Raw genomic sequence first — 27,999 nt, 5'->3', positions numbered from 1 at the left:
GCGGCCATGGCGCCGGCGGGGCCCGGGCCCGGTCCCGGCCGCGTGGCGCTGGCGCTGGCGCTGGGGGCGGCGGGGGCCGGGCTGGGCCTGCTCTGGGTGCTGCGGCCCTGGCGGCGGCGGGGCCGGCCCGGGGGCAGCGACCGCGAGGAGCCGGCGGGGGAGACCGGGCGGCGGAGCCACGGTACGGGGGGGGCTGCGGTTACCGCTGCGCCCGGGGCCCGGCTCCGTGCGGGGCCTGCGCCGGTGAGCGCGGCTCCTGCCGCTGCCCTGCCCCGGGAGAGGCGGGGAGAGGGCTCGGGGGGGACCTGATGGCTGCCTACAAGTGCCTGAGAGGAGGATGGAGCCAGGAGGGGCTCTGCTCCCAAGGAACAAGGGATGGGACAAGAGGAAACGGCCTCAAGCTGCACCAGGGCAGGTTTAGATGGAGCTGAGGAACAATTCCTGCCCCAGAGGGTGCTCAGGCATTGGAACAGGCTGCCCAGGGCAGGGCTGCAGGCACCGGCCCTGCAAGTGCTCACACACCGAGGAGACGAGGCCACAGTGCCATGGGTTGGGGGTGGCCTTGGCAGTGCTGGGGTAAGGGTTGGACTGGATGAGCTTGAAGGGCTTTTCCAGCCTGGTTGGTTCTGGATTCACAAGAGCTGCTCTCAGGCTTTAACTGCCCTCACCCACTGCCAGGTTTGGAACTGCAAAAAGCTGCCCCCAGAACCGCCCTGGATTTATTTACCTGCAGGAGCAGGACTTGGGGCTGGCTCTGTTCAGGCTCTGAACTGGGGCTCGTGGCACCAGCAATGGGCAGGGACAGAGAAGCTGTGGCTGCCCCATCCCTGGCAGTGTTCAAGGCCAGGTCGGACACAGGGGCTTGGAGCAAGCTGCTCCAGTGGAAGGGGTTGGGGTTGGAGCTGGAGGAGCTTTAGGGTCCCTTCCAACCCAAACCATTCCATGAGGGGCAAGCATCAGGTGCTCCCCTTTAACAATGTGTTTAGTGCAGTGGGGTGGACTTAAAAATTAGTTTACTTTTAGGAAGAACTTCTACTTGAAAACCCTTCCTGGGGTGTCTGAAGGTTTGTCTTTGCTGCTGCATTAGGGCAGGAGTTGTTCGTGCCCAGTGTTTTAACCTGTGGTCTCACACAGCCACCTTTTCAATACTCATCCTTTAATGTTTTCCTGCTGCAGCACATGTAGGGTGAACCACACAAGAGAGCAGATAGACTCGGACAGCTTCGATAGGCTGGTACCTGTGGCTGCAGTGAACATCTGGCCCTGGCTGTTGACCACACATCTTAGAAGGAATCAGTTTGTGCAGTTGGGCTTCACGTGAACCAGCAGCTCCTGAGCAGAACCAGGAGGATGAGAGCATTACTTGGGCTCTGCTGAGGGGAGAACAGGAGCAGAGACAGCTCCTGCCCATGCAGGGTTCCATGGGGGTTGGAACTGGATGATCTTAAGTTCCCTTCCAACCCTGACTATTCTAGGATTCTATATTTACCTATGATATTTATGAGCTTTCAAGAAGGCCTGTTTTAAGTCCCCATATGTGAATCCATTGTCCCAGGCTGGTTGCTCACACTGCAGGCAGGTTTAAGGATCAGGCAGGCTGGTGAGGTTTCCAGGCACTCAAAAGCAGGCAGTGCTGTATTTTAATGGCTAAACTCCCCTGAAGTGTGATGTCTCCTCGTTGGGCTCCTGTGGGGCTTTTCCTTGAATAAGAATAGAGTTGTTTGGTTCAAGAGTAAGGGGTTTTTGGCTTCCATTCTCCTTATCCATTGTCCCAGTTACCTGGCAGGCTGGTTGCTTCCTGACTTGTGGGCTCCTGAGTTCACTGTGGTTCAGGAGGAAAGCACAGAGTGCTGTTTCAGTGTGATGTTAGGACAGCGGTGTGGAGAACAGGAATTAGGGGAGGAATTTGCAGTAAGGACTTCAAATAAAGCAGCCCCAAAGTAGCGTCTCTGTCTGCACACTCTGGGATGGTCACTGCATTGTGGTGGTCTTGAGGAAGTTTTACAAGGGGTTTTGGGGGAAGTGTAGCTCCAAGAGCTTTGTTCACCCCTAGCTGCTATTGCAGAGCTCTTCAGTGTGGATAGAGGCTGGTGTCGGGGAAGGGAGCTGCAAAACAGTACAAGAACCCCAAAGGTCGGGTCAGGGAGCAGTGCTTGGAATCGGGCCTCATCCCCCACCTCCTGAGGACAAAATGTGCTAACATTTCCCATGTGAAATCCCTTCCCTTTCCCCTCTGCTGAGCTTCCCCCCCTGTTTCCTTTCAGTCACGGCCAGGGCGCTGGCTCCTGTGGAGGCAGGCGATGGTGCTGTGTACAGAGCTCTCCCAGCCCACGAGGAGCTGCTGGACGTGCTGGAGCAGCTTGACTTCGTGGTGAGGAACCTGTCAGAGCTGAGGAAGGAGGTGGAGGAGCTCCGGACCAGCCTGCAGAGCCTAGCTGCAGAAATCGTCTGTGAGGTCAGGTATGGACCCTGCCCCTTGCTGACTTCCTCTGCTCGTGCACAGGTTTGCTCCATAGCATGGCAGAACAGCCAGGAGCATCTTAACCCTAAAAGCCAAAAGAGGAGGAAGTGTCTTTCTGGTTTCCACTGGGATTATGTCTTGGCATCCCGTGACATTAATGGAAAAAAACCTGTGTATTCAGTCATGGTTGGTTTTTTTCTTACAGAATATCAAGTAGTGACACTGGCTTCTTGTTCTGAACTGGGAAGGTTTCTTGTTGTGTGAATGTTTGCTTCTTGCTATTGCTGTCTTCTCCCTGCTGCTGACTGTAGGAACTTTTGATCCAGAATAAAAGGTGCTGTGCTGCAGGGTGTTTGAGGATTCCTTTGCCTGTTCCCTGGTGAAATCAGGGCAGTGGGTGTGATACAGAATCACTGGTTCCAACCCCTGCCACAGGCAGGGACTCCTTCCACCGGAGCAGCTTGCTCCAAGGCCCTGTGTCCAACCTGGCCTTGAACACTGCCAGGGATGGGGCAGCCACAGCTTCTCTGGGCACCCTGTGCCAGCGCCTCAGCACCCTCCCAGGGAAGAGCTTCTGCCTAAGAGCTCATCTCAGTCTCCCCTCGGGCAGGTTCAAGCCATTCCCCTTGGCCTGTCCCTCCAGGCCCTTGTCCCAAGCCCCTCTCCGCGTTTCCTGCAGCCCCTTTAGGTATCACTGTATGTGGATGGCACGTATGGGTTGTATCTGGACCAAGGCTGTGCTCAGTGTGTGCTCGCTGTAGGGTATGACTCTTGCTGTGTGGTTGCAGGATGTTTGTGCAAGCAGGAGTAAGTCACCTCGTGAATGTGTTGCCTATAAAGTGAAGTGGGTGGAATCTGCTCCAGAGGAGAAGGAAGTGAACCAGCACTCGTGTCCCTGCCTAATGATCGTTTGCTTCTCTTTCTGCCTTCCTCTTAGGTCCCACCTGGAAGAAACCCAGAAGGTTTCTCGCCGGAGGCGCTTTCCCTTTCCCAGAGAAAGAAGCGATTCCACGTGCTCCAGTTCCATTTACTTCACAGCCAGCTCGGGAGCAGCCAACACGGACGATGGGGAAAGTGAAGGAGGGTGAGCACAGCAGCAGGGCAGGAGCAGCTCTCACAGACTGGGGTGCCCAGTTACATCTGTGCCGTTTCTAACATAAAGGAAGGGATTCCAGTTGACTAAAATCTTCAGCCTGGACAAGAGAAGGCTCCTGAAGGGGAGACCTGAGAGCAGCTCCAGTGCCTAAAGGGGCTGCAGGAAACCTGGAGAGGGGCTTGGGACAAGGGCCTGTAGGGACAGGCCAAGGGGAATGGCTTGAACCTGCCAGAGGGGAGACTGAGCTGAGCTCTGAGGCAGAAGCTCTTCCCTGGGAGGGTGCTGAGGCGCTGGCACAGGGTGCCCAGAGAAGCTGTGGCTGCCCCATCCCTGGCAGTGTTCAAGGCCAGGTTGGACAGAGGGGCTTGGAGCAAGCTGCTCCAGTGGAAGGGGTCCCTGCCTGTGGCCGGGGTTGGAGCTGGAGGAGCTTTAAGGTCCTTTCCAGCCCAAACCACTCTGTGGTTCTATGTGAATGTCTTTAGCTAGGGGACTTAGGATCCTTCTCGGTGTGTCACACTTACTTCACTGTTGTGTTGCTGAAGTTCTTGTCATTTAATAAGAGGTGAAGAGTGCTGTGTAGTTCAAGAACATTGGTAAAAATCACAGTATAGGTGAAATTGTTGTCATAGTAGATAGATATTGAGGTCTGTTGCCTAAACAGATGTGAATGCTGCCTTTCTGCTGAAGCACTGCTGTGTATTCATCAGATGGATTCTAGAGCTCCTGAGGTGTGTGAGTACGCTCCAAAACATGCAGCACTGTACTTGTTCATGGCCATGTCCATTTACCCAGGGGAGTTGAAGTGGATGTGATGTAAAGAGAGAAGGTAATTACAGCACAGGGCAAGGCAGGCAGGATTTGGGCCTGATGTGCTGTCCGTTAGCAGCTGAGTGAGCAGTGAGCTGGTGCAGGCTGGCACTTGGCAGCAGGGCTTTTTCAGTGGGGACAAAGCAGCCCTTGCTGCAGCAGCCTCTGGAGCAGAGCGCGCTCACTGCAGGAGAGCAGGCGTTGTGACTGCCAGGACCCACGTCACTTTGGTGTTTTATCTCTAGTAACTGGAAGTGGTGAAGCAGGAAAGAGCTGCTGTGAGCTCATTCAGCTCTAGAAGGGCTTTGTTCAGCTGGAGTGGGTGTTGTACGAAAGCAGATTTAGGGAACAAGTGATTCACGGTGGTGTAATAGGTAACGGGGCTGCACAACATCTTACAGTGATGGAGCTGGAGCTGAAGACAGGGCTTTGCTGTGTAGCTGATAACAGATACATTGAGTCATCAGGGTGCCAGTGGACTTTGTAAAGGTTGTTCAAAAGGATGGGCTTTGCCAGCAGGTACCAGCCCGTGGTGTTGTCTGGTCATGAGAAAGTTTTAAATCATGATAGGGGCCAACAGCAAGTCAGAGGTGCAGAGTTCAATGACCAAGGTGGAGAATTAGTGGATAAGCAGCTGTCATATGATTATAAAGCCCCAAATTGAATAGTATATAATTTCGTGCTCTGGCATCTGTCCTATACCAGTAGGTATAATATTAGTCTGCTCAGGACCAACTGCCTTTGTTATGCAATGCTGTCTTTTAGAGATGTAAATACTGACATTTTCTAGTGGAAAATCAAGGTGGGAAATGTAAATTTTGGAATTAGCAGCCTCTGGGAGGAAGAATGAGCCTGTTCCCAAGAGCTGAATTCCAGCTGTGCATTCATTTCTGGCAATCCTATTCCTTCAGTGCAGTTCAGAAAGAGGAGCTCTGGTTTCAGCTTTACTTCATAAACCACACAGGCACAAGCATCTTCTCTGTTTCATATACAAGTCACAGGAGTCGTCTTGAGCTTTCAGGAGCCCAGAGGTCTTGGATGCTTAATTCCCCACCTTGCTCTAGCACCACGTTGGCCTTTTGAGCCTCTTTGCCTCCTCTTCCCATGGGCATTTTGTTCCAGGTCGTAGGCTTAGCTTTCATCAGGATGAGTGCTCACCAGAGGCCTCCACTTACTAAAGCATTGAGAGCTTTCCATCATCATAAATGCAGGCTGACAGGCTGCTAGCATCTAAATCCCTCGATCTTTCTGAAAACTCTGTGTTTGTGAGGTTACATACAGCATTACTTGTCTTTTTAAACTGGCAGAATCTTGTCTGAGCTGTCCTGGAGGAAACACACTTTGGTGGTGGAGGAAAAAGCTATAGGAGCCACATGTTGAGCCTGGTTTCAAGACCTTGTTGTGTGTCAGGAGCCTTCAATGTGCAAAGTGTTTTCTAGCTGAAGCACTGGAATCTTTGCAGCTGCCAGTCAGATGGAGTTATACGGTGTCACAGCTGTGCTGCACGGTGGGTTAGGATGGGACATAAGAGTCTGAGGAGTTTAAGTATCAAAATGAGGTGGTCCAGAGAACTAGTAATATCATAAGAAAATACCAAGAAGTGAGGTTTTAAATCTGAAATGGAGCCATGCCAGTGTCACCTACCACCGTGCAGCTGCGTTGTCCATGGATTTAGTGCTGCCTACATAATCTGCAGCATGGCCCTTGATTTCCTGGCTTCACAGGGGTAAGCCTCACTTTTCCTTTATTTCTTCTCTTGAAATGTTTCAGTACAAAATGTGTGGCTTTAAGTTTATGGATGAGGGTTGGGGACTGTGGGCAGTGAGGGTGTTCATTTACCCTCTGCCAGAGAGGGAGATGCTTGAGCATTATTGATGCTTCTCAGAAAGCTGAAGCTTTGATAGCCAGATGTGTCTTGTTATCTGTGTGTGGCCAAACTACTGTGGCTGCTGTCTTCAGATAGGCCACTTGGGTCACTTATCTTTGTCTCCAGGCAAAGGCAGCTTCATGCCCAGAGCATTAGGCTCTCCCTTCGAGGAGAAATTCAGCTTGGACAAAAGGGAGAGCAGCTTTTGGTCCTTTATTTATATACACAATATATATATACACACACAATATATATATATAAATATATATAATTATATATTATAGTGTATATTATATACTTTATTATAATAATAATTATTATAATTATATTTAATATATAAAATATACTATATATAGAATATATAAATATATATTTTATATATTCTATATATAATATTATATATTGTATATAGTGTAATATGTAATTATAATAACATAATCATATAATAATAGAATATATAATATATACTATAATATATATTTATATATAGTATATATATTTGAGTGTATATATATTATATATAGAAATATATAAAAATATATTTATATATTTTTACATGTATTATAAATCTTAAATATTTAAATCTGTGTTTTTATACATATGTGTATATCCTACATTACTCACAATCCACACAGAACTGTGCAAAGGTGTTAGTAAGTGAAACTCAGTACCTATTTCTGTTAATCAATCTAGTTTCCCTCTCCAGGAAGAAAGTGAGGTTCATAACCAAATGCCCCCAGACTTTGAATTCCAGCAGGACTTGTGAAATTGGCTTGGGCACAGTTTGGTTGGGTAACAATGGCAGACATCCCCTAGAGTTAATCACTGATGGGATTTGAAGTAGCCTGCTTCAGGAAGAGAGCTTCCTATGCAGATGAACCAGGAAAATACCAATGTAAAAGTGCACTGCTTAAGTTGCTGGCTGACTTGTGCTTATTCTGCAGTTAAAACTTGCAGATAAAGGTGAGTGGGACAGAGTCTCCTTTAAAAAGAAACCAGTTCTGTAAGTAGACAGCCTGCGGCAGTGGTATCAATCATATATAATGGTGGTTTAAATTTCCAGCTTATGTGCCTGTTCATGACTCTGGGGAGCTTAATTTTACCCACTTTGAGAAGCTTTGATCTTAGCTTTATCCTGGTTCCTTTGCCTAATTGAGCAGCTTATCATTGCCTGGGGTTCTGTACATGTGCTGTCTTTCTGTGGCTCGTCTGCTCTCTCCTTCCTGGGTTTCTTGCTCGTGTGAAATAGCTGTGCTCACTCTCCTACTGTTTTGCACCTCTTCATGTCAGTGTGAACAAGCTGTTTCATACTGAGCATTCAGACAAGATGCTGGAGGTAGCAGGTCCTGCCAGAACAGCTATTGTGTCTGAAATTCCCTGGAATGAGCTGAAAACATGAGGTTGTGTGTTCCACGTGGATGAGCGCGTTGGATTTTCAGTTGAACTTCTCTTTTATGTTCCCCACACGGAACTGAATTGGCCTGCCTCTGTTCTTGGTTGAAGTGTTTTACATTGAGGTGAGAAGGCCTAAGAGAAGCTGTTGGGGTGTGCACGTGAGATATGGGTGCTTGTGAGCGAGTTCTGCTTAACTTCTTGGGTCAACCTCTTCATTTTGTTGAGGTTGTGTGAATTACATGAGGAACAGTGATTGGTTGTTATTTGTGACACTGGACTGTAAAGCGTTCTCCAGGATGAACTAAGGTACTCCTCTTCCTCTGTTAGGAAGGGTTGTTTTCCCCATCCCAGGTGTATGAGCCTGTCACAGGCTGCAGAGCATCTCCTCAAGCTGATCCTGCATTGTGGTGGTTTATCTCAAAGGTACAGCACAGCCAACGCCGAGTCCGATTACGACCGGGAGTCTGAGAAGGACAGCGAGGAAGGGGAAGATGAAGTGAGCTGTGAAACAGTGAGAACTGCACGACGGGATTCCCTGGATCTTGTCAACGAGGAGGAAACCCATTTAGCCCTGGATTCCTTCCTGGAGGAAGGGCTGGAGCAGCTCCTGCAGCAGGCTGACCGCTTGCACAGCGGAGATGAGCAGGAGAAGAGAGAGGGGTTCCAGCTGCTGCTCAACAATAAGCTGGCGGTAAGGGTTGCCTTTTGTATTCTCAGCAGTGATTTCAGCTGAAGAGGACATTGTATTTCTTAGCAGGATCCAGGTCCTGCCCAGCAGCTGGGCCAGCTTCCAGTGGCCCCCTCCTCAGGAGCGACTGGGGAGTGGGCTGAGGGCCACAATTGTTCAGGCTTCAGCAGCCAGTTCCCAGTCGCATTCTGTCTTGGAACTCTGTCTCATCATGTCATTGCTTTCCCTGCGTGAGCACAGTGCACGTGTAAAACCATAGTGCTGGGTGTATACAGTGAGCAGATGTTTTGAGGACCTTTATCTTGTTGCACGTGCAGTGGCTCAGTCTATGTTCAGGAAGCTTGGCCTTGCCAAGGACTGCCCAGCATGTGTGGTGGTTCATGAAATAAGTAAATTGCATATTCAAGCAGAAGGGTTAGGTGACACTTAGGTGTTCATTAGTTAATGAGATTAAAAGCCTGGAGTGTGCCACCTTAAAGAGTGGGTGTTTTTCTATCACGTAGGGGATGTACCTGGTCTTCCCTGTGAGGGTGCTGAGGCGCTGCCACCGGGTGCCCAGGGAAGCTGTGGCTGCCCCATCCCTGGCAGTGCTCAAGGCCAGGTTGGACACAGGGGCTTGGAGCAAGCTGCTCCAGTGGAAGGGGTCCCTGCCTGTTGCAGGGGCTTGGAGTGGAAGATCTTAAGGTCCTTTCCAACACAAACCAGGCTGGGATTCTGTGTGAGTTGATCCCCTGGTTTGGTGAAAGCTGGTGCTGAGGTGTGGGAGCACAGAAGGGGCAGTGATGGTGCGGGTTGCTGCTTGTATCTCTGGCCACGCACAGCATCTGCAGTCAGCATTGAATTGTGGCTGGCTGTGGCTGTTCATAGGGTCACAGAACCAACCAGGTTGGAAAAGCCCTTCCAGCTCATCCAGTCGAACCCTTACCCCAGCACTGCCAAGGCCACCACTGCCCCATGGCACTGAGGCCTCGTCTCCTCGGTGTGTGAACACTTGCAGGGACAGTGACTGCAGCCCTGCCCTGGGCAGCCTGTTCCAATGCCTGAGCACCCTCTGGGGCAGGAATTGTTCCTCAGCTCCATCTAAACCTGCCCTGGTGCAGCTTGAGGCCGTTTCCTCTTGTCCCATCCCTTGTTCCTTGGGAGCAGAGCCCAGCCCCTCCTGGCTCCATCTGCTCTGTGTGCTCCAGCACCAGTGCAGGCATGTCCATGCCTGCTGCAGCCCCTCTGGCAGCCCTGGTTGGGGTTTACTGAAGTACTGCACAGCCAGCAAAGGAAACGTTTGTGTTACCAGCTTTCTAAAGAGCAAAACCTTTTGGCTTCTGTATTTTCAGAAGGAATAAAAGGAGAGAAATAACAAAGAACTTGATTGGTTCTTGTTTCAAGTAAGCTGGGTTTTTTCCTTCCCAGCAGGAAGCAGTGACAGGCCTGTGGGCTTCTCACGTCCTCCTGTGTGCTTCTTTCTGGTGATGCTCCCACTTCAGTTTATTCCCAGTATTGCCACAAAAGAAAGCAGACTGTTGGTGGTCGTGTTTTCATCTTCAACCCCCCTTTTTTTTTTTTTTTTGAGTAAATTTGAATTTGTCTGAACATGCATGCTTCAAATTTGGGAGAACACCTCCAGTACTGCCCCAGGTTTCAGAACAGGGCAGGATGGGGAGCTGCTGGAGTGGGCGCTGAAGCATGGAAGACGTAAGGTTGAATTTGTGATATTTAATCAAGAGGTGAGCTTTAGGGTGATTTTTTTGCCCTCTGTGTTGTTAGTGGAGCTGCTGGAGACCTGACCTCAGTGTAGCCTTTAAGTGGAGGGTTACTTGCAAGAAGGCAGCAACAGTCAGACCTGTACCAGCAGTGTTGCATTGTGAGATTGGGCCACCCAGCTTGGTTTTTTGTGGTGCTGTTCTCGTTCTTGTAGACCTGGGGCCTTTCAAGGTGTCAGGAATCATCTGTGTGACTTCCAGGATGTGCCCCCCCTTGTTTTTCCTCGCTCAGTGGCAGAATGGATCTCTACACGTAACGTTTGTGCTTTCACTGCAGTACGCGGAGCAGAAGGACTTCCTGTGGCGCCTGGCCCGGGCACACAGTGATATGTGTGAGCTCACAGACGACGCAGATGAGAAGAGATCCTACGCAGCTGATGGTGAGGAGTGGTGTGCTTGAGGCAGAGGGAGGGGGATGCTCAAAGCTGGTGTGACACCTTGGAGGTACAAACCCTGCGCTTGCAAACCCTGTCGTGCGCTTATTTTCCCTGTAACCTGTTCTTCAGGTTTGTTTCTCAAACCTTTTATCCGTATCTTAGAATCCCAGATTGGGTTGTGTGGGAATGGACCTTAAAGCTCCTCCAGCTCCAGCCCCTGCCCCGGGCAGGGACCCCTTCCACTGGAGCAGCTTGCTCCAAGCCCCTGTGTCCAACCTGACCTTGAACACTGCCAGGGATGGGGCAGCCACAGCTTCTCTGGGCACCCTGTGCCAGCGCCTCAGCACCCTCCCAGGGAAGAGCTTCTGCCTAAGAGCTCAGCTCAGTCTGCCCTCGGGCAGGTTCAGGCCATTCCCCTTGGCCTGTCCCTACAGGCCCTTGGCCCAAGCCCCTCTCCAGGTTTCCTGTAGCCCCTTTAGGCACTGGAAGGCTGTTAAAAGGTCTCCCCAGAGCCTTCTCCAGGCTGTGGTATTAAGATAAATCAGTTTCTGCTGTAGCACATTTAATTTTGCATGGCAGGTATAAAAAAGAAATGTTGTTTTAAATGTGCAGTTACTCAGAGGAATCAGTTTAGTTTAGTTCCCTTGTTCTTCTTCACTCTTGGATGTGGTTTGTTTGCAAGATTGTAGGTGGGTCAGAATAAAACAAAATCATCATCCCTGTTACAGTTTAGATGTGAAACAGAAGATACTGTTCTAAGTAATTTCTGTCCTGTTATGCACATGGCTAAATATAGTTCTATTAGTGTATCTAATCGCATTATTCTTTTCTGGGAATTGGTGTAGCCATTTAAAAGATGAAATTTTAAGTTTTATTCTGATAATAGTGCTTAGTTTTCAGCTTCTTGAGACTGGGCTTGTTCTTGGGGGGGAGAGGGGAACGTGGGGCATGTCCCAGATCTGAGGCTGTTACATGCGTCAGAGCAAACCACTGCAAGCTCTACTGAACTTCTCTTACTGTGGTGTGGAAGGTGGCTTTGCTGTAGGTGTGCTTCCAAAGGAGGTAAAACCGTCTTGACAGGTCAGTGCAGTTGGCCACTGCACTGTGTATTTGCATGGCTGGTTTGAGTGGTCTGGGGTGTTCCCTCGCACTGCAAGAGGATGAAATTCCCTCTGGGACGTTTTCAAGGCAGCTGTATGATAGAATTAATAGATATGACTTTGATGCCATTGTATTGGTGTACTCTGAGAGCCGCAGAGCAAGCAGCTGCATTTCTGACCTCTGACCACTTACTTGCAGGCAAAGAAGAGCTGGAAATCGCCTTACAGAAAGGGGACCAAAGTGCTGAGTGCCACCAGTGGTATGTAACTTCTTCCTGCTTGCTTTTAAGGACCACAGGATAAGGCCTTGGAGCTGCCATTGGTACATCAGTGGTACTTTCTGTAAGCCATCTTGAATAGCTTTGGTTAACTGGAGTCAAGGTTGACAGACTGGTTTGGTTCTTATTATAGTCATAGACTTTGCTTGTACCTGTTCAATTCTGAATGTCTCTCTGAGACAGCATGGCCAGTTCTTTGGATGCTCAGAACAGATTGTGCCAAGGATTCTGTGAGGCTGCACCTAACAAGCTGATGTACTTCAATAGTGAAGGATGAACTTCAGATGAGGCTTGGAGAAACAAGCTATCGACAGGATGAGTTTGGGATTGATAAGTACAGTGAGCTCCATGTGGTGTTCCCCATGTTAAATTTAGCAGGCTAAACTGCAGATTCTTTGGGCTCCTTCATAAAATCATAGAATCAAGACTGGTTTGTGTTGGAAGGGACCTTAAAGCTCCTCCAGCTCCAGCCCCTGCCACAGGCAGGGACCCCTTCCACTGGAGCAGCTTGCTCCAAGCCCCTGTGTCCAACCTGGCCTTGAGCACTGCCAGGGATGGGGCAGCCACAGCTTCTCTGGGCACCCTGTGCCAGCGCCTCAGCACCCTCCCAGGGAAGAGCTTCTGCCTAAGAGCTCATCTCAGTCTCCCCTCGGGCAGGTTCAAGCCATTCCCCTTGGCCTGTCCCTACAGGCCCTTGTCCCAAGCCCCTCTCCAGCTTTCCTGCAGCCCCTTCAGGCACTGGAGCTGCTCTCAGGTCTCCCCTTCAGGAGCCTTCTCTTCTCCAGGCTGCCCCAGCCCAGCTCTCTCAGCCTGGCTCCAGAGCAGAGCTGCTCCAGCCCTCGCAGCAGCTCCTTGGCCTCCTCTGGACTCCCTCCAAGAGCTCCATGTCCTTCCAGCAGCTGAAGCACGTGTATTTTGAAAAGGTGAAGGGCAGTTTGGTTAGCAGCTTTCCTGGGAATCATGCAGCTTCCCTTTCCAAAGGTGGAAGGGATGCTTTGCACAGCAGCCAGCTTTAGGGCTGTGCCTGTGTGGGATGCTGCAAGCACATTGGCACAGAAGTATGTGGAACTCCACCAGCAGTGCTTCTGGTTGTGCAGAGCCTGGGGAACAGCTCTCAGAGCAGCCTGTTCCCTGCAGGGTGTGGATGGGCTGCCAAGGGATGTGTTTCACGCAGATAACTTGCAGGAAGCTGTTCCCTGAGCTGGAGAGCTTGCTGTGATGGGGCTCTCCTTATTTCCTTCCACGAGCCTTGTTTCCTTTGGCTCCTTTTCAGCCCCCTGTAGAGCAATGTGTACAGCCCCCAAAAGCAAGCTTGTAGCTAGCTGCACACAGAGTCTTGAGAGTTATATATTAAATATGAATGAGGTTTTCCCTTTGTGTTCCTCCAGTATTTGTGGGTTAATTTGTTGGGGTTCATTCAGTTACTGCCATTTTGATAGTGCTCTGCTGCAGAGATGCTTGCTTTATGTCAAGAGATGATGTATTTGCCTCAGTGAGCTAGGCCTGTGAGCGTGGGCTCAGTGCTGTGCCCATGTTCTGTATTCATCTTCATTCTGGAGTAAGGAGGAACTTTATTCTTTTCAGACAGCCTTTTATAGCCTACTGAAGAGTGTCTGCTTGCCTGCAGTGCTGTGCTCTGCGTGGGGATGCTGTTTGTCACTCAGCAGAGCGCTCTGGCTTTGAGACGAACTGAGACAGCAGCAGATGGCTCTTTCTTTGTAAAGCTAGTTCATGTTTTTGCCATGATAAATGATGAATTGATCTGCCCTTCAGCCAAGCAGGGTGTTCCATGTTCGTGTAAAGTCTGTTGGTGGTGAGGATCTCGGCAGGAGGTAGACAAGGGGGGGGTACCTTCCTCATTCAGCAGCCTGAGTGACCAGGCTTGGGTTGTGACTCAGGTAGGGGCTGAAAGGGTTCTTCTCCTTGCTTAAAAACACCCCAGGAGAGGGTTTGGAGAGGGGCTCAGATATCTGTAGAGGTAAAGGAACATCCTTTTGTGGTGGTCTGGTGAGCTCCTCAATGAACGGTGTTGATCAGCAGTTGCTGTGGAGGGCTCACAACACATAGAATAGAATAAAAGAGAAATGATTATTGTTTAGTGGAAATCACTGGGAGAACAGGGTGCTGGGTATCCTCACCATGTAAGAACTGCACTCTTAGGAGATGAGTGTTATGTATTTGGAGGCTTGGTTTGGACTGCTGGCATCCAAACAAATGCCTTTAGCATCTTGAACAGACTCTGTATTCTAGCTCTTGGGAATGAATTGCTGTTCTCCATTTGATAAGAAGGAGGAATACTGGGACAGACAGGGTGACCCATCTCCAGCAGATTTTGGTGTGTGCCTTTGCTGCCTTAACATTTAGAGGGAATGGGTTTTAGTTGTCACGTTGAGTCTTGAAGTGTGTAAGCCACAAATGCTGGATCTTTTGTATTTTGCAGGGTATAATATTGATAGTTCAGCTTTGGAATTCAGCATTTACAGGGGGCAGAAGCAATGGGTGTTAGGGGGTGTTTAGTCACGGGTCTGCAGTAGAAAACCCCAAGCCTCTGGAGCTGGGATGTCCTCGGTGCCTGTGTTGCACCCTGTGCCCACCGATTGCCACAGCAGTTTTGGTGCAAGAGGGTGCAGTTCCTGTCCTGTGGGACCCATTTCTTGTCCAGCCAGGGGAGAGGCTTCTGCTCATCTCCATCTTGCTTGTAACTCGAGAGAGCAGCTGCAGAAAGGGCAGCTGGAGGAAGGAAACAGCAGAGCAGCATGTGGGAGGCCTGGAATGGGAAGGGAATATGTAACTACCTTTACCAGTCACAGAAATAATGATTTCTGCTGTAAATAGACCAGGAAATTATTCCCTTTCCAGCTCCGTGTGGCTCATGGGATGGTTACAATGAGCCACAAGCTGTTTTAATTGCAGGCTTTTCTTATGTTGATTGAATTTACCTGGAGAAAACCACTATTGCTCAGGAAATGATGCCTGGAAAGATACATACATGCACGTACATATGTACACACACATACACACACATATATATGTGAAAAATGTAGGATAAAACATGGTTCCAAATGCCATTTCATGGGGAATGAGTTTATTATCTTTCATCCCCCGTGTTACCTTTCCTGTATTTTTCTCCCATCTCCTTTTTCAGACTTCAGTATAGGAATTCCCTGCAGAGCACAAGCTGTGGGAGCAGCAAGGCTGTGTGATGCTAATGTGATGATCCTTTTCGTTCTTACTTCCACATACACTCATGAACATTGTCTTTCTCTCTTCCACAACATCCTAAATGGGCATTTTAATAGAAATATCCCAAGTGATTTTAACATCTCCCCTCTGTGATAGGGCTGTGTGAAGCCTCGTGCAGGTATTATAAGGGCTGCATTTTTCCTCATTTCATGTTGACTGTAATTTTCTATTCTGTCAGTTGCCACTTATGCTTATGGATTACCTGTGATGCAGTTGTGCTGGTTCTTGTGCTTGCTCATTGCTCCCTTTGCTGTGTGATTTGCTCCTGTTGCTCAATCATTCCCTGTTGATTTGCTCTGAGGTGTGCTGCTTGTCGAGCAGGACAGAAGATACTTCACATGCAGTCGTCAATGCAAGTAAAACTTCCCCTCTTTCAGTCCCTTCTGGTTACTGCAGTAATCACTGACATTGTAAAGCACCAAATGAAGGAAGCAAGGTTGAGAACAAGAGGGATGTGTGAGTGCTGGCAGTGGCAGTGCTCTGGGGAGCGTGACCAGCTGGGGTGTTTTGTGGCTGGCTGGTTTGAAGGCTCTGGCAGCTCCATAGTGGATGGTTTCTAGAATGACAGAAAACCACTGAAGGTCTGGGACTGTGTCTGGACTGGCTTTGGGAGCTGCTCACATGTGAGGGAGAGCCCTTTGGACCTCAAGGGTTGTCTTGACATGGGGCTTGGTGCAAGGCTCTTATTGTAGTCACTTGCTTCATGGAGGTCAGTGGGTGCCAGGGGCCCCATTGCTGCAGAGCTGTGGGCTGGGCAGAGCAGTCAGCTGGGGCTGCATCCTGCTGGGGCTGCTCTCAGCTCTCCTTTCCTGGGAGGAATACAGGAACATGGGAGAGCTGTGCTGGGGGTTTGGAGTATTTACTGCCTTTAGGATACACTTGTGTGCTGTAGGCTGATTGGAATGATACTGAGTGTTCTTAATGTTCTCCTCTCTTATCTCACCTGATTCTTTCTTCTGATTTAGACAAAGTCATTCACTGCCTTGATTGTGAAAGGTCTCTGAACAGGTACTGTGTCCAATTGAAGTGGTTGCTGCCTGAGCTGGTTTCAGCTCATGAAGAGGAGCATAGAGCAAACACTTGTTCAGGTTTCTAAGTCTGTTCTTGCTTGCGTTTAGGGGTGGGTAGAAGAAGCCTTAGTCGTTGCACAGAGCTGTGTGGTTTGCTGCTTAGACTTCACAGATGAAGTGAGAGCAGCAGTTGTGGCCTCATCAGAGTTCCCTGTCGGTGCAGTGGGGCTGTTTGCAGCACAACTCAAGCACGTACAGCAGCTTTAGGGATCAGGCAGGGATAGTGAGCTGTGTGTTTGCCTTGGCTGCTGCTCCTCTTGTTAAAGAAATAGTGGAGGTGCAGCCAGAGCAGTGAGGGATTTCAGAGCTCCACTGGAGGAAAATTTTGCAGGTGCTGCTTTAGCAGCTTTTGTTTGAATTGGGTATTTCCCATTGGAAATTCAGTGCTGTGTTCTGACTGCTGAAGCTGTCACTGCAGAAGGCATAATAAGCTTTGGCTCTCCTGATGATATTCTGTATGTTATAGAGAAGCAGGAGAAGGATACGTTCGTGGGTTGGATGCACCTCCGAAATGTGCCTTCTCTCCTAAAGAGCCTGTCACGTTGGAGAAGCATCTTGTACACTCGGTAGCCACTGTATTGTGCATCAGCCCTTTTAACTTCATAGAATCCCAGCCTGGTTTGGGTTGGAAGGGAGCTTAAAGCTCATCCAGTCCCAAACCCCTGCCACAGGCAGGGACCCCTTCCACTGGAGCAGCTTGCTCCAAGCCCCTGTGTCCAACCTGCCCTTGAGCACTGCCAGGGATGGGGCAGCCACAGCTTCTCTGGGCACCCTGTGCCAGCGCCTCAGCACCCTCCCAGGGAAGAGCTTCTGCCTAAGAGCTCAGCTCAGTCTCCCCTCGGGCAGGTTCAAGCCATTCCCCTTGGCCTGTCCCTCCATCCCTTGTCCCAAGCCCCTCTCCAGCTTTCCTGCAGCCCCTTCAGGCACTGGAGCTGCTCTCAGGTCTCCCCTTCAGGAGCCTTCTCTTGTCCAGGCTGCCCCAGCCCAGCTCTCTCAGCCTGGCTCCATGGCAGAGCTGCTCCAGCCCTTGCAGCAGCTCCGTGGCCTCCTCTGGCCTCGCTCCAACAGCTCCACGTCCCTCTGGTGTTGAGGGCACATTGTGCTGGTACATCTGCCTGACTGTGGGCAGATACCAGTTCTTTGTAAAGTGGTGGCGTTCCAGGTATGACTTGAAAAGAGCTTTAATGTCCACAGCTGGCAGTACTTTAGGATTTAACTCTTTGTGTTGTACTGCCCAGATCTGGCCGATTTGGAGCTGTGTCTGGCTGTAAGAGCCGAGCGTTTCTCTTCAGTGGGTGGATTAAACACGGGAGTTGCTCTCACTATGCACTAGGGGCAGAAGGAACTATATGGCAAATAGTTCTGAAGTTAGAGGAGGAGAAACAGCATGTAGCTGGAGCTGCCTGAGAGCATCCGTGACTGAGGAGGGTCCCTCCCCTCATCAGGGGTGCTGGAATCCTGTTCCATGTCCTCAGCCACGCAGGCCTTGAGAGTGGGAGCACCAGAGAGGAGTCAAGGAAAAGGAAGTGCTCAGGAGTATGAGCAGGGACAGAAGGAACCTCAGCAGGGATGGATATCCCTCCTCTTTGCTGGTAGCTCTTGGGAGAACAGCTGGAACTGCATCTTCTGAGTAAAACCAGAGGTTTAAACAGGCATGAGGTCACTCCATAAAAATAGTGTGTTCTACACAGTAAATACCACTTGTATCTTCAGACCTCTCTGGGGATGAATACATCTTGTTCTACAAAGAGAACACATATGGTCCTTTCCTGCTGCCTCCCGAGGCAGACCCCAGATCTTCAGCAGATAAACCCAACACAGACAGTGAGCAAAGCTGAAGACACAGTGTGTGTCCCAGCTGAGGCTGCCAAAGAAGATTGTAACTGGTTTAGCATGAAGGAAGGGGGATTTCAGTGCTGGTACACAAGGGGATGTTCCAGCCTTTCTTTGCTGTGCCAGTCATTTGCATTTTGGCTTAAATCACTAATGAAAATTAACTCTGGTTTTAGCCACGTGCCTGAGTGAACTCCTTAGGAGCTACCATCATGAACATCATTTGCCAGGTCTCCTTTGAACCTGAGTATGTTCCCAGGACAATGTTAAGTGATCCTCTGCCTCAAACCGGAGCTGGTACTGGAATGACGTCTTTGCGTGTGTTGGGCTCTTGCTTTCATCTTGGTGTATCTTGGCCAAAGTGGAGCTGATCACGCTTGGAAAGTGGGGGCTTTGCTGGATTTGGGCAGCAGGATTTGGCTGCTCTTGGAGAGCAACAGGAGTCACTGTGAATTGCTTCTGTTGCATCCTGTTGTTGGCTCCAGTGGTGCAAGGTCTTACTTGGGAGACGTGAGCCATAAGTTGTGCAGTGGGTGATACACACACCTCCCCCCAAACAGGATTGTTTCGGTTGGAAAAATGAAAGCTGTTTTCCTCTAAAGCAGTGAAGACTTCCGGGCAGACCCGAGGGTATCATTTGGATGGCAGTGAGGTAATGCTCGTGTTGCTCTAACAGTGGCTCTTGTGGATGCTGCTCATGAGTCAAACTCACGTGAGGCCCCTGCACTTGTGTAAGGCTGAAGTCATGGCCAGACTCACCCAGAGCAGTCACAGGAAGCCTGCAGAGAGCTTTTTGCAGAGGTTTGCTCCCAGTTGCCATATTACTTCAGGGAGAACCATGTGTCCAGCAAAATAGCTGCTTCTCCCCATTTCTTTTCCCTCCTCCCTTCATTCCCCTCCTTTTGAGTTTACTGGTTGTCCCATGCAGGAAGGAGCAGCAGCATCCTCAGCTACCAAGCCTTTGACACAGTTAAGAGAGATAAGGGATGTGTTTGGGCTGGCAAACCACCCTGGCCGTGGAGCTGGATTCCATGTGCATGTCCTGCTGTGATGGAGGCAGCCCAAGGGCACCATCAGAAATGAGCTGTCTTCAAAGCTGCATGTTCTGAGCTCGGGGGTTTAGGGTGGAAGGACAGACGGTCTCTCATCTGGTGGGGTCTGCTTCCATGAGCTGATTTACTGGTAAATGGGGAAATCCTGGCTGGGCTGAGATTCCAATGGGAACTTGCAGTTTGACCAGTGTCTGCAGTGTAATGAGTGGTTCTGGTTAATAATTACTCAAGTGAAGTCATAATAAAAGGGTTTGGTAACTGCTGGGACATCGATTTGAACAGAGCTCCAGAGGTTACGTGGTGTTTACAGGTGAAAATCCTCTTCCCTAACTCACTGCTGTTAATCTCTTATTGCTTGTCAGTCCTGCAGCTCCACAGAGCCTCCTGTGACACTCATTCCAAGGCATTTCCCAAATGGATTAGAATAAATAGCTCAGGTAAGCCAAGCTAAACGAGCAGAAGGGATGGAAGCAGGAAACCATGTTGGTGCTGCTGAGTGAGGACAGGAGGTCAGGACCTGAATCAATCACGGAGTCACAGACCTGGCACAGGGTGCCCAGGGAAGCTGTGGCTGCCCCATCCCTGGCAGTGTTCAAGGCCAGGTTGGACACAGGGGCTTGGAGCAAGCTGCTCCAGTGGAAGGGGTCCCTGCCCATGGCAGGGGTTGGAGCTGGAGGAGCTTTAAGGTCCCTTCCAACCCAAACCAGGCTGGAATTCTATGCATTAAAGAGGGCTACATGACTTACTGTACAGGAATATTGTATCTTGTGATCTTAGGAAACAGGCCTTTTATTAGCTTCTGTTTCTAAACCCCAGTCATGTAGGGAGGGATGTTTAGCACAGGCTGATGCCAGTTGTGAAACAGAACTGGAGCAGCCCATAGAAACACTTACTTCATCCTCTGCAAGCAGCACGTTGTGACAGAGCAGCTCTGAACTTCAGCGGGAGGAAAGGATTTTACCCAGTTAACACATTGATCTGGTGATCTTTGCCATTGTCATGGAAAATAGGAGTTGTAAAGCTGAACCAGTGCTTTTTCACACACAAAATAACGTGTTAAAGGCATGAGGCTTAACAACAAATATGACAGTGTTTAGGAGATGCACTTCTTTGTATAGCAGCTCACACCTTGAGCATTTAGTTCAGGCAGAGCCATGAGGTGTGACTCCATCTGTGGGGTTTCTGGTGACACTGAAGATTCAAAAGTCTTCTGGCAAATTCCTGCATGGACATCGGTTAACATGAGCAGGGATGCTTTGGGATACAGTGTGGTGAGAGGAGCCAAGAGGAGCCAGCAGCGCCGGGGTGCGGATGCAGTGACCTCCAGGGAGGTCTCTTTGCATCTTTCTTCTCAGCTTTATTTGTGTAAGGGCAAGGCTTGTGGTATTCATTTGTCCATCCATTCCAGGCATGCCAGGCTCTGAGCGCAGTGGGGAGCTGCCTCCATTCCCACAGGTCTCACCTGGCTGGGGTGGCAGAGGCCGGAGGCTGAATCCGCACAGCCAGAACGTGGGATCCTGTGTTCTCTTTAGCAGCGGTGCCCTTTCACCTCCCTATGATCTGCTGTTTCCTGGCTGCAGTGCAGGGAGGGAGGGGGTTGGAGCTGCTGTGGGGCAAGGGGGTGAGATGGGAGGGTGCAAATCCACTGGCAATGAACCTTCCTTAGCTTTCACAGCTCATCAAAGAGCCCATTTGGTAGGGACTGGGCCTCTCGGGGTCACAGTTTAGGGTCTCTTGCTACACAAAGCTAACTGGCCTTGCACTTGTAACGCTGAAAACGTGTTCTTTTGTTTCCCAAGCTTGGTGGCCCTGCCAGGCTGCAGGATGTGGGTAGGTTTCCATGGTATTTTCCCTCTGAGTAGACAACTGCTGTGCTGTAGATGGGTGTTGTGTGCCGTAGTTAGCATAGAGCTTTCCGGAGTCCTGGCTCTCGCTGCTGTAGCCCTTACTCGTCATTGCTTTGTGTTCTGACACAGCTTCACTGCTAAGTGAAGAACTTTAGGGTGTAGAAGCTCCTGTCATAGGTAGAAGGAAGGCTCCTCAGCCTGAGAGCAATGAGTTTGTGTCACACCAAGCCACTCCTGTTGCCTTGCTGGCATCCTTCAAGCTAATACCTTCTTGGCACTGAACACTTGCACATAGACCCTTCCCTGAAAAAGGTGTGGAGTGTTCCTTGGTTTCCCCAGTGCAGCCTTAATGCCCATAGGTACCTTCCTTCCGAAGGTATCAGTGGGATGTAAATGTACATTTAAACTGATTTGCTGCAATGTCTCCCCTGTGTAGGTATGCTATTCTCTGTGGGCAGCTGTCAGAACATGAGAGCATCCAGAAGCGCATTCAAACTGGGTATGTGTTTAAGGTGAGTAGAAGGGACCTGCTGGGTGCTGTGCAAGTGCTGAATGATACTCACTTCTGTAACAGAAAGGTAGGAAAATTGGCTCCAGCTCTTACTGAGGAAGAGATGGGTCTCGAAGAGATGGGTCTCAAAGAGATTCTGTGGGTGGAGGGTTTGGGCTGAAGAAGGTGATTCCAGCAGTGTATGAGGAGGTGGCTGCTCTGCGTCTGCACGGTCCCACACTTGAATCTCAGGAAAAGGAAGCCTAGAAGTCTTGCAAACAGAATGCACCTGTATGATGAGGCAGGGAGCTTGAAACAGGAGTGGTAATGAAGTACAGCACCAGCTCTTCGCAGCAGCTGCCTGTGAGCACGCTTGCAGGGCAGCTTCATCCTGTTGTGTGTAGGAATTCTTGTCTCTGAGGCTGGTAAAATGCTGTGTTTCTGGGTTCCCTGAGCCTATTAAAGAAAACCTGGGATCTCGTTGTAGCTGTGATGTTACTGATCGCTGGCACTTGAATCGTGGATGTGGAATCATTGAATGGATTGGGCTGGAAGGGACCTTAAGTTCATCCAGTTCCAACCCCTGCTTCTCCTTTTCCACTTTCCACACGGTTTTGTCTGCTCTTGTGGATACTGTATTTGATCATAGCAAAAATGTAATGTGTGTTGGTGGTGATTTTCCTTAGGAACACATCGATAAAGCAATTGAACTGAAACCAGAGGATCCACAGTCTTACTATCTTCTGGGGAGGTGGTGTTACCAGGTAAAATAGTTCTGTACTGCTTCCTGCTGTTTCCTTCCTCCTTGGAATTGAATTCCCTGTGTGAATGGATTCAAACCAGCCTCCATAAGGACTGAGGACACTCTTAGCTCCGAGCTCAGAAGCTGTATCAGAAAGTACGGTGTGGAAATGCTGTAGTTGCTTGAAGAAGTAGTTTGGGAGTTGCACTTGTGTGGGAGCTGGAAACTCTTCAGTCCTGAGGCAGTACCAAGCGACACACTCCAGTGATGGGCAGTGTTAAACACTGCATTCAGAAACCTCTGAAGGTATAAAAGCTCACAGACAGGCTGAGAAAGTTGGGGCTGCTCAGCCTGGAGAAGAGAAGGCTGCGGGGAGACCTCAGAGCAGCTTCCAGTGTCTGAAGGGGGCTATAGGGATGCTGGGGAGGGACTCTTCATTAGGGACTGCAGTGACAGGACAAGGGGTAACGGGTTCAAACTGAAACAGGGGAAGTTTAGATTGGATCTAAGGAGGAAATTCTTTCCTGTGAGGGTGCTGAGGCACTGGAATGGGTTGCCCAGGGAGGTTGTGAATGCTCCATCCCTGGCAGTGTTCAAGGCCAGGTTGGACAGAGCCTTGGGTGCCATGGTTTAGTGTGAGGTGTCCCTGCCCATGGCAGGGGGTTGGAACTGGATGATCTTGGGGTCCTTTCCAACCCTGGCTGATTCTAAGTCCAGCATGGGGGGAGCTGCCAGGGGCTGCTGCAGTGGTAGTTTTGGACCACCCGTGCTGTTTCACATCTGTAGTAAATCAATTGTAGAGACAAATCTAATGTTGACCGTTATGCACGTGGCAGCTGACGTATGGAACTGCAAAAGCTGACTCAGGACAAGGAAATCAAGTCAGGTTTAACCCTGTGGCTGGACTCGGAGGCTTGTCCAGAATCTGCCAACACTACCAGCATCTTTGGCTTTCTCAAAGGGGAATGGGCCAGCTCCAGGGACCTGGATAATTCCTTGTCTGTCCTTCTGTGTATGCTGGCTCTCCACGGTTTCATCTCCCTGTTCTGGCAGGTTTCACACCTGGGATGGCTTGAGAAGAAGACAGCTTCTGCTCTGTTTGAGGCTCCTCCAACAGCCACGGTACAGGACGCGCTGCAGAACTTCTTACGGGTAAGGAGACCTCCTAAGCAGGGCCCCCTGCCCTGGCAGAGGCAGCCACAAGGGGGGAGCTGGGGTACACGTATCCTGCTTAAACCCATCACTCCCAGGGCGCCCGGGGGAGCTGTGGCTGCCCCATCCCTGGCAGTGCTCAAGGACACAGGTGCTTGGAGCAAGCTGCTCCAGTGGAAGGGGTCCACTAAGCTGGAGGAGCTTTAAGCTCCCTTCAACCCAAACCATTCCCTGATCCTGTAAAACTGGAGGAAGAGCTGGTGCAAGCAAAACCTTGTTGTAGAATAACCAGACAGAAGAAGGTGATTTTGAGGGGCTCACAACCAGACCCAAAAGGTTCTGAATTGTTTTGAAGGGGTTTTGGCTTTCCTTTGAAAGGCTGCATGGCGCAGTGATTCACTGCTTGAAATGCATATGGGTTTGTACTCTTCCAGGGGTCTGCTTGAGCTCATCCCTGGCAGCACTCCCCTCGATGTGTTCTGTCATTCCAGTGTCTCTCAGAATGTTTTATTGAAAGGCAGGTTAGGTCCAACCTCTCCATCTCAGACTTGGGCAGGCAGCTGCTTTAGGCTCTCAGGGGCTCCTTGCTCATGGAGTTTGGAGAAGAATGGCTCAGAGCAGCTTCCAGCCTACCTGAAGGGGCCTGCAGGACGTCAGAGAGGGGCTCTTCATAGCGATAGGCCAAGGGGTGATGGGTTCAAAGTGAAACAGGGAAGTTCAGCTTAGATCTAAGAAGAAGCTCTTCACTGTGCGAGTGGTGAGGCGCTGGCACAGGGGCCCAGGGAAGTGGTAAATGCTCCACTATAATTCTGTTTCTAGGAAGAAATTCTCAGGAGTACTTCCTGCTCGTAGGAATCCTGCTCTGAATGAGGGAATGGGGGGTGTTTGTCCTCTTATTCATAGACTCACAGAAGCTTTGCTGACCCAGCCAGTCAGTTCTGATGCTGAGCCAGGTAGCTCCAACAGTAGGGTTAGTCATCTGGGTTTAAGAGGTGCACTAGGACTGCTCTAAGCATTCACTGTGTCCTTTGCATAGCCTAATGTCTGCCTGTTGCACCCTCCCTTCTCTTCGTTGCAGGTTGAGGAGCTGAGCCCGGGATATTCCAAGGCAGGAAGAATGTACATTTCCAAGGTAAGCAGTCACTTGTGGCTTCCTTTAGATCAGTCATATCATTTATGCTCCTAAGATGAGAAATACTTGTATTACACAGTGGTCTTTGACTGTGAAGTGCTGAGCATGTGTAAATTACTGCAAGATTTTATAAGATTATAATAGGCCAAATCATTTAGTGCAGGGGCATTGGAATTCAGGGAGGCTTTTGCCCAGCGGAGCATCCTGCTTGGCTTTTAACACATCTAATTCTATGTGAAGTGTTCCTGGTAACGTGAAGGCCACAGCCTGGAGGTTTAATCCCACCAGCACCATGGACTTCCATGGGGTACGCAGGGAATCTTGGGGAAGAGGAAAGGGTAAAGTGTGTCTCGTGGTTTACCAATACAAGTGGGAGTCTTGAGTGATGATTAAATGCACCATGAGTGCCTGGAGCTGGTGCTCCAAAGATCTTTGTTGGCATGGAGGGAATAACGGGGTTTGAACTCTTGAAAGGTTAAAGTTGCTGCTTAATTCCTCCAGCTGGAGTCCAGAAATACTTAAAGCTCAAATAGCTTCAGAAATACTGGGCAGAGGGGGTGTAGGAGGAGGAGCTGCAGTCGTTGTCTGTGACATTCCCAGTGTCCCAAAGAATGGGAGTTTTACCAGGGTAGCGTGCGAGTGGTGGGATCTGCTTGGTCCGGAGCACGCTATGGCTGGGCTCTCGATGCAGAGCTTGCATCCCAATAGGCATCTTGTTAAGGGAAGATAAAGGTGATGGAGGAGGAAAGCCCAGCAAGAGCTGTAGTGGCCTTTACACCAGCTGGATGTTGTCTTTGACACATTGCAGCTCACTGTGTGTGAGCAGGGCTTGGAACTGGGTGAGCTCTAAGGTCTCTTCCAACCCAAACTGCTCTGGGATTCTGTGATGGTGAGACCTGTCAGACCTGTAAGCATTCAGTGGCACAGTGCAGTGACCTCAGGTCTACCAGCCTGGGGAATGAGCTCTTGACCTGCTCTCAGTACAGAGGTTTTGTGGTGGGGCACTGTGAGGAGCAGGGGCTATGTGGAAATGAAAATAGAGCTTCAAAAATGGTCAAAATCCGAGGGACACCTTAAAATCTGCAACCAAAAAGCAATCTTCTTGCCCAAAACAACACAAAATCCACCGCAAAACCCCATAGTCTGCTGTGACTGTAGTGAGCTGTGGACAAAGGCTACTGCAGGACGTGCCAGAAGCCCGAAAGCCCACGCTGCAGCTGGGTCAGAGGAGGAACAGCTCTGTCGGCTGCCGGGGCTCCTAATGGCTGGGTTACGTTTGCTGCCTGGTGTTTGCTGTTGAGCTCCTCTCACGTGGGCGTTTCTTTTCTCCTCAGTGCTACAGGGAGCTGGGGAACAAGGCTGCAGCCGTTCTCTGGATGGACCTTGCTTCCGAGCTGCCAGTTAACACAAAAGAGGTAGCGGGCCCAGTAACCGCCTGCTGCTGAGCAGGGGGAAAGGGGGTACAGAAATAGGGTCATAGAACTGTTCCCAGCCTGCAAGCCCGGGGTTTAAAGTGTTTTCTTCCTTAGTGTGGTCGCTCTTGGGGCTCGTGAGCTCAGTGCCTAAAGAGATTCAGCACCTCCTGGATGAAGACAGGCTGAGGAAGCTGGGGCTGTTCAGCCTGGAGAAGAGAAGGCTGCGGGGAGACCTCAGAGCAGCTTCCAGTGTCTGAAGGGGGCCTATAGGGATGCTGGGGAGGGACTCTTCATTAGGGACTGCAGTGACAGGACAAGGGGTAACGGGTTCAAACTGAAACAGGGGAAGTTTAGGTTGGATCTAAGGAGGAAATTCTTTCCTGTGAGGGTGCTGAGGCACTGGAATGGGTTGCCCAGGGAGGTTGTGAATGCTCCATCCCTGGCAGTGTTCAAGGCCAGGTTGGACAGAGCCTTGGGTGCCATGGTTTAGTGTGAGGTGTCCCTGCCCATGGCAGGGGGTTGGAACTGGATGATCTTAAGCTCCTTTCCAACCCTGACTGCTCTATGATGCTATGGTTCTAAAGTAATGAATCCTGAGCAGCTGGGTGTGTCTGATACGGGTTTAGTCCAGCCCCCAGTGTGCAAGGCCTCCCTTACTCACAGGTTTGGTTATGGCCGCATCTGAACACGCAGCATGTGTTCAGCACTGGAGCATCTCCAGAGCTGCTGACTGCTGTGGTATCCTCCCAGTCCGTGGGGTCTGCAGAGGGTTCATTCCTTTTGCCTGGGCAGCTCAGTTCAGAGGGGGATGCCTGAGCTGAGTGGTGGTCCTAGGGCTGGAGCAGGTATTACCTGCTACAGTACCTAAAAGAGCCTACAAGAAACCTGGGGAGGGGCTTTGGCCAAGGGCCTGTAGGGACAGGACAAAGGGGAATGGCTTGAACCTGCCCCAGGGGAGACTGAGCTGAGTTAACTGGGACTGGGTGAGTTTTAAGGTTCCTTCCCACCCAGACCACTCGGGGATCCCGTGAGTACGTGGAATGCGCAGCATCTTCGTGCACCTCCGGTTTTTGAGGCCATGATGGTTTTTTGGGTCACTACAGCAAAGTTTTGTGCTGAAATTCAGGCAGTGGAAGAGCAGGAGGGAGATGCTGGGAGCGGAGCTGGCAGGGAGCTGGCGGGGCTGCGCTGCCCCCTGCAGGGCACTGCCCGCTATTGCACAAGGCGCTCGGCCGGGGCTGCTGGACCAGGGAGTGGAATTCATTCCCTTAGGAAGGAGACAGCGCAGCCCAGCCCCATGAGGAGCTTCCCCGTGTGCTGCTTGGACATCTCTGTGGACAGGGTTAAAACGCTGTGGCTGAGGAATAGGAGGAGGATTTTCCCCCAGAAAACACACAAGAAATGTGTGTGGGAGACGTGGGCAAGCATAAAAGCACTGAGGTGAAAATCAGGAAGGACCAGGAGAAAGCTGCAGGCAGGGGGGTCTTGAGCAGTTCATCCTCTCCTCTGCTCCAACATTACAAGTGGGAGTCGAGTAAGAAGCCAGTGCTTAAGTGGCTGTGTTGGGTCTTTGCAAGTGTTACTTCTCTTCATCAGTCAAACAGCTCCCATCACGCTGGGAAGGAGAAGCAAAGGGGTTCCAGTCTGAGCAAGGCAGTGAGGAAACCTGAGAGAAACCCTCTTTGGTACCTGGACAACTGAAGTAAGCTTCAGAGATGTGGGTGTGGAGAGAGAAATAGATGCAGGTGAGAGAGGAAAAAAGAGGCATTAGGAGGAAGGGGTAAGGCTGGGGGTGTCCTTAAAACCTTGTGTGGGCTTGGAGAAGCAAAGGGAAATGCTCTGTTCCATCGTTTCAGTGGGGCTGTGTATTTACCTGTTCTCTTCTTGCGTTTCCAGGATGCAGAGAGTGAGAGAGACCTTGAAGAGATGCGCTCCGCCTGGGAAGAGTGAATGTGGAAAAGTCACCCCGCTTGGTACTGCAGAGACAGGAAAATCCCAGTCAGGGGTTCCATGATCCCGACGTTCCCTTCATGGAGAAGCCACCGGAGTTTGCAGGAGGAGCCACGCAGCAGCCTCACCAGGAGGAGCTCGTGGTGGGGTGTAATGGGATCAAATTGTGTCTTGTTTCCTTCTTACAGCACTGACCACGGTGGGTTTTCAGACTCCTACAGAAGGTCAAATTGTGTTTGTAGGTAGA

At 50.4% G+C, this 27,999-nt stretch overlaps 1 protein-coding gene across 2 annotated transcripts; it reads left to right on the top strand.

The window, feature by feature from the left end:
- RMDN3 (regulator of microtubule dynamics 3) lies at window positions 1-27,978 on the top strand. 2 transcript variants are annotated; one of them, XM_062623334.1, is made up of 12 exons: window positions 1-181; window positions 2,265-2,460; window positions 3,399-3,545; window positions 8,050-8,317; window positions 10,349-10,451; window positions 11,748-11,808; window positions 21,308-21,383; window positions 22,048-22,125; window positions 23,157-23,255; window positions 24,334-24,387; window positions 25,722-25,802; window positions 27,699-27,978. In XM_062623334.1, the coding sequence occupies exons 1-12, from the start codon at window positions 7-9 to the stop codon at window positions 27,750-27,752; spliced, it is 1,392 nt and encodes a 463-aa protein (XP_062479318.1). In that variant the 5' UTR covers window positions 1-6; the 3' UTR covers window positions 27,753-27,978. The 2 variants fall into 2 exon arrangements, with proteins under 2 accessions (XP_062479318.1, XP_062479319.1); XM_062623335.1 differs by lacking the exon at window positions 25,722-25,802.
- The last annotated feature ends 21 nt before the right edge of the window (window positions 27,979-27,999 follow it).

This window comes from Pezoporus occidentalis, unplaced genomic scaffold (genome assembly GCF_034315485.1).
Source record: "Pezoporus occidentalis ecotype Australia unplaced genomic scaffold, CSIRO_AGI_Poc_V1 ctg250, whole genome shotgun sequence".
In the NCBI taxonomy this organism is placed as follows: Eukaryota; Metazoa; Chordata; class Aves; order Psittaciformes; family Psittacidae; genus Pezoporus; species Pezoporus occidentalis.
This window is presented reverse-complemented; position numbering and strand designations above follow the sequence as displayed.

Excerpts from the sequence above, each read along its gene's own strand:
- RMDN3 (XM_062623334.1), top strand. The coding sequence starts at position 7 with ATGGCGCCGGCGGGGCCCGGGCCCGGTCCCGGCCGCGTGGCGCTGGCG. Across the intron at positions 22,126-23,156 it reads TGGGGAGGTGGTGTTACCAG|GTTTCACACCTGGGATGGCT; the intron begins GTAAAATAGTTC and ends CTGTTCTGGCAG. Across the intron at positions 23,256-24,333 it reads CGCTGCAGAACTTCTTACGG|GTTGAGGAGCTGAGCCCGGG; the intron begins GTAAGGAGACCT and ends TCTTCGTTGCAG.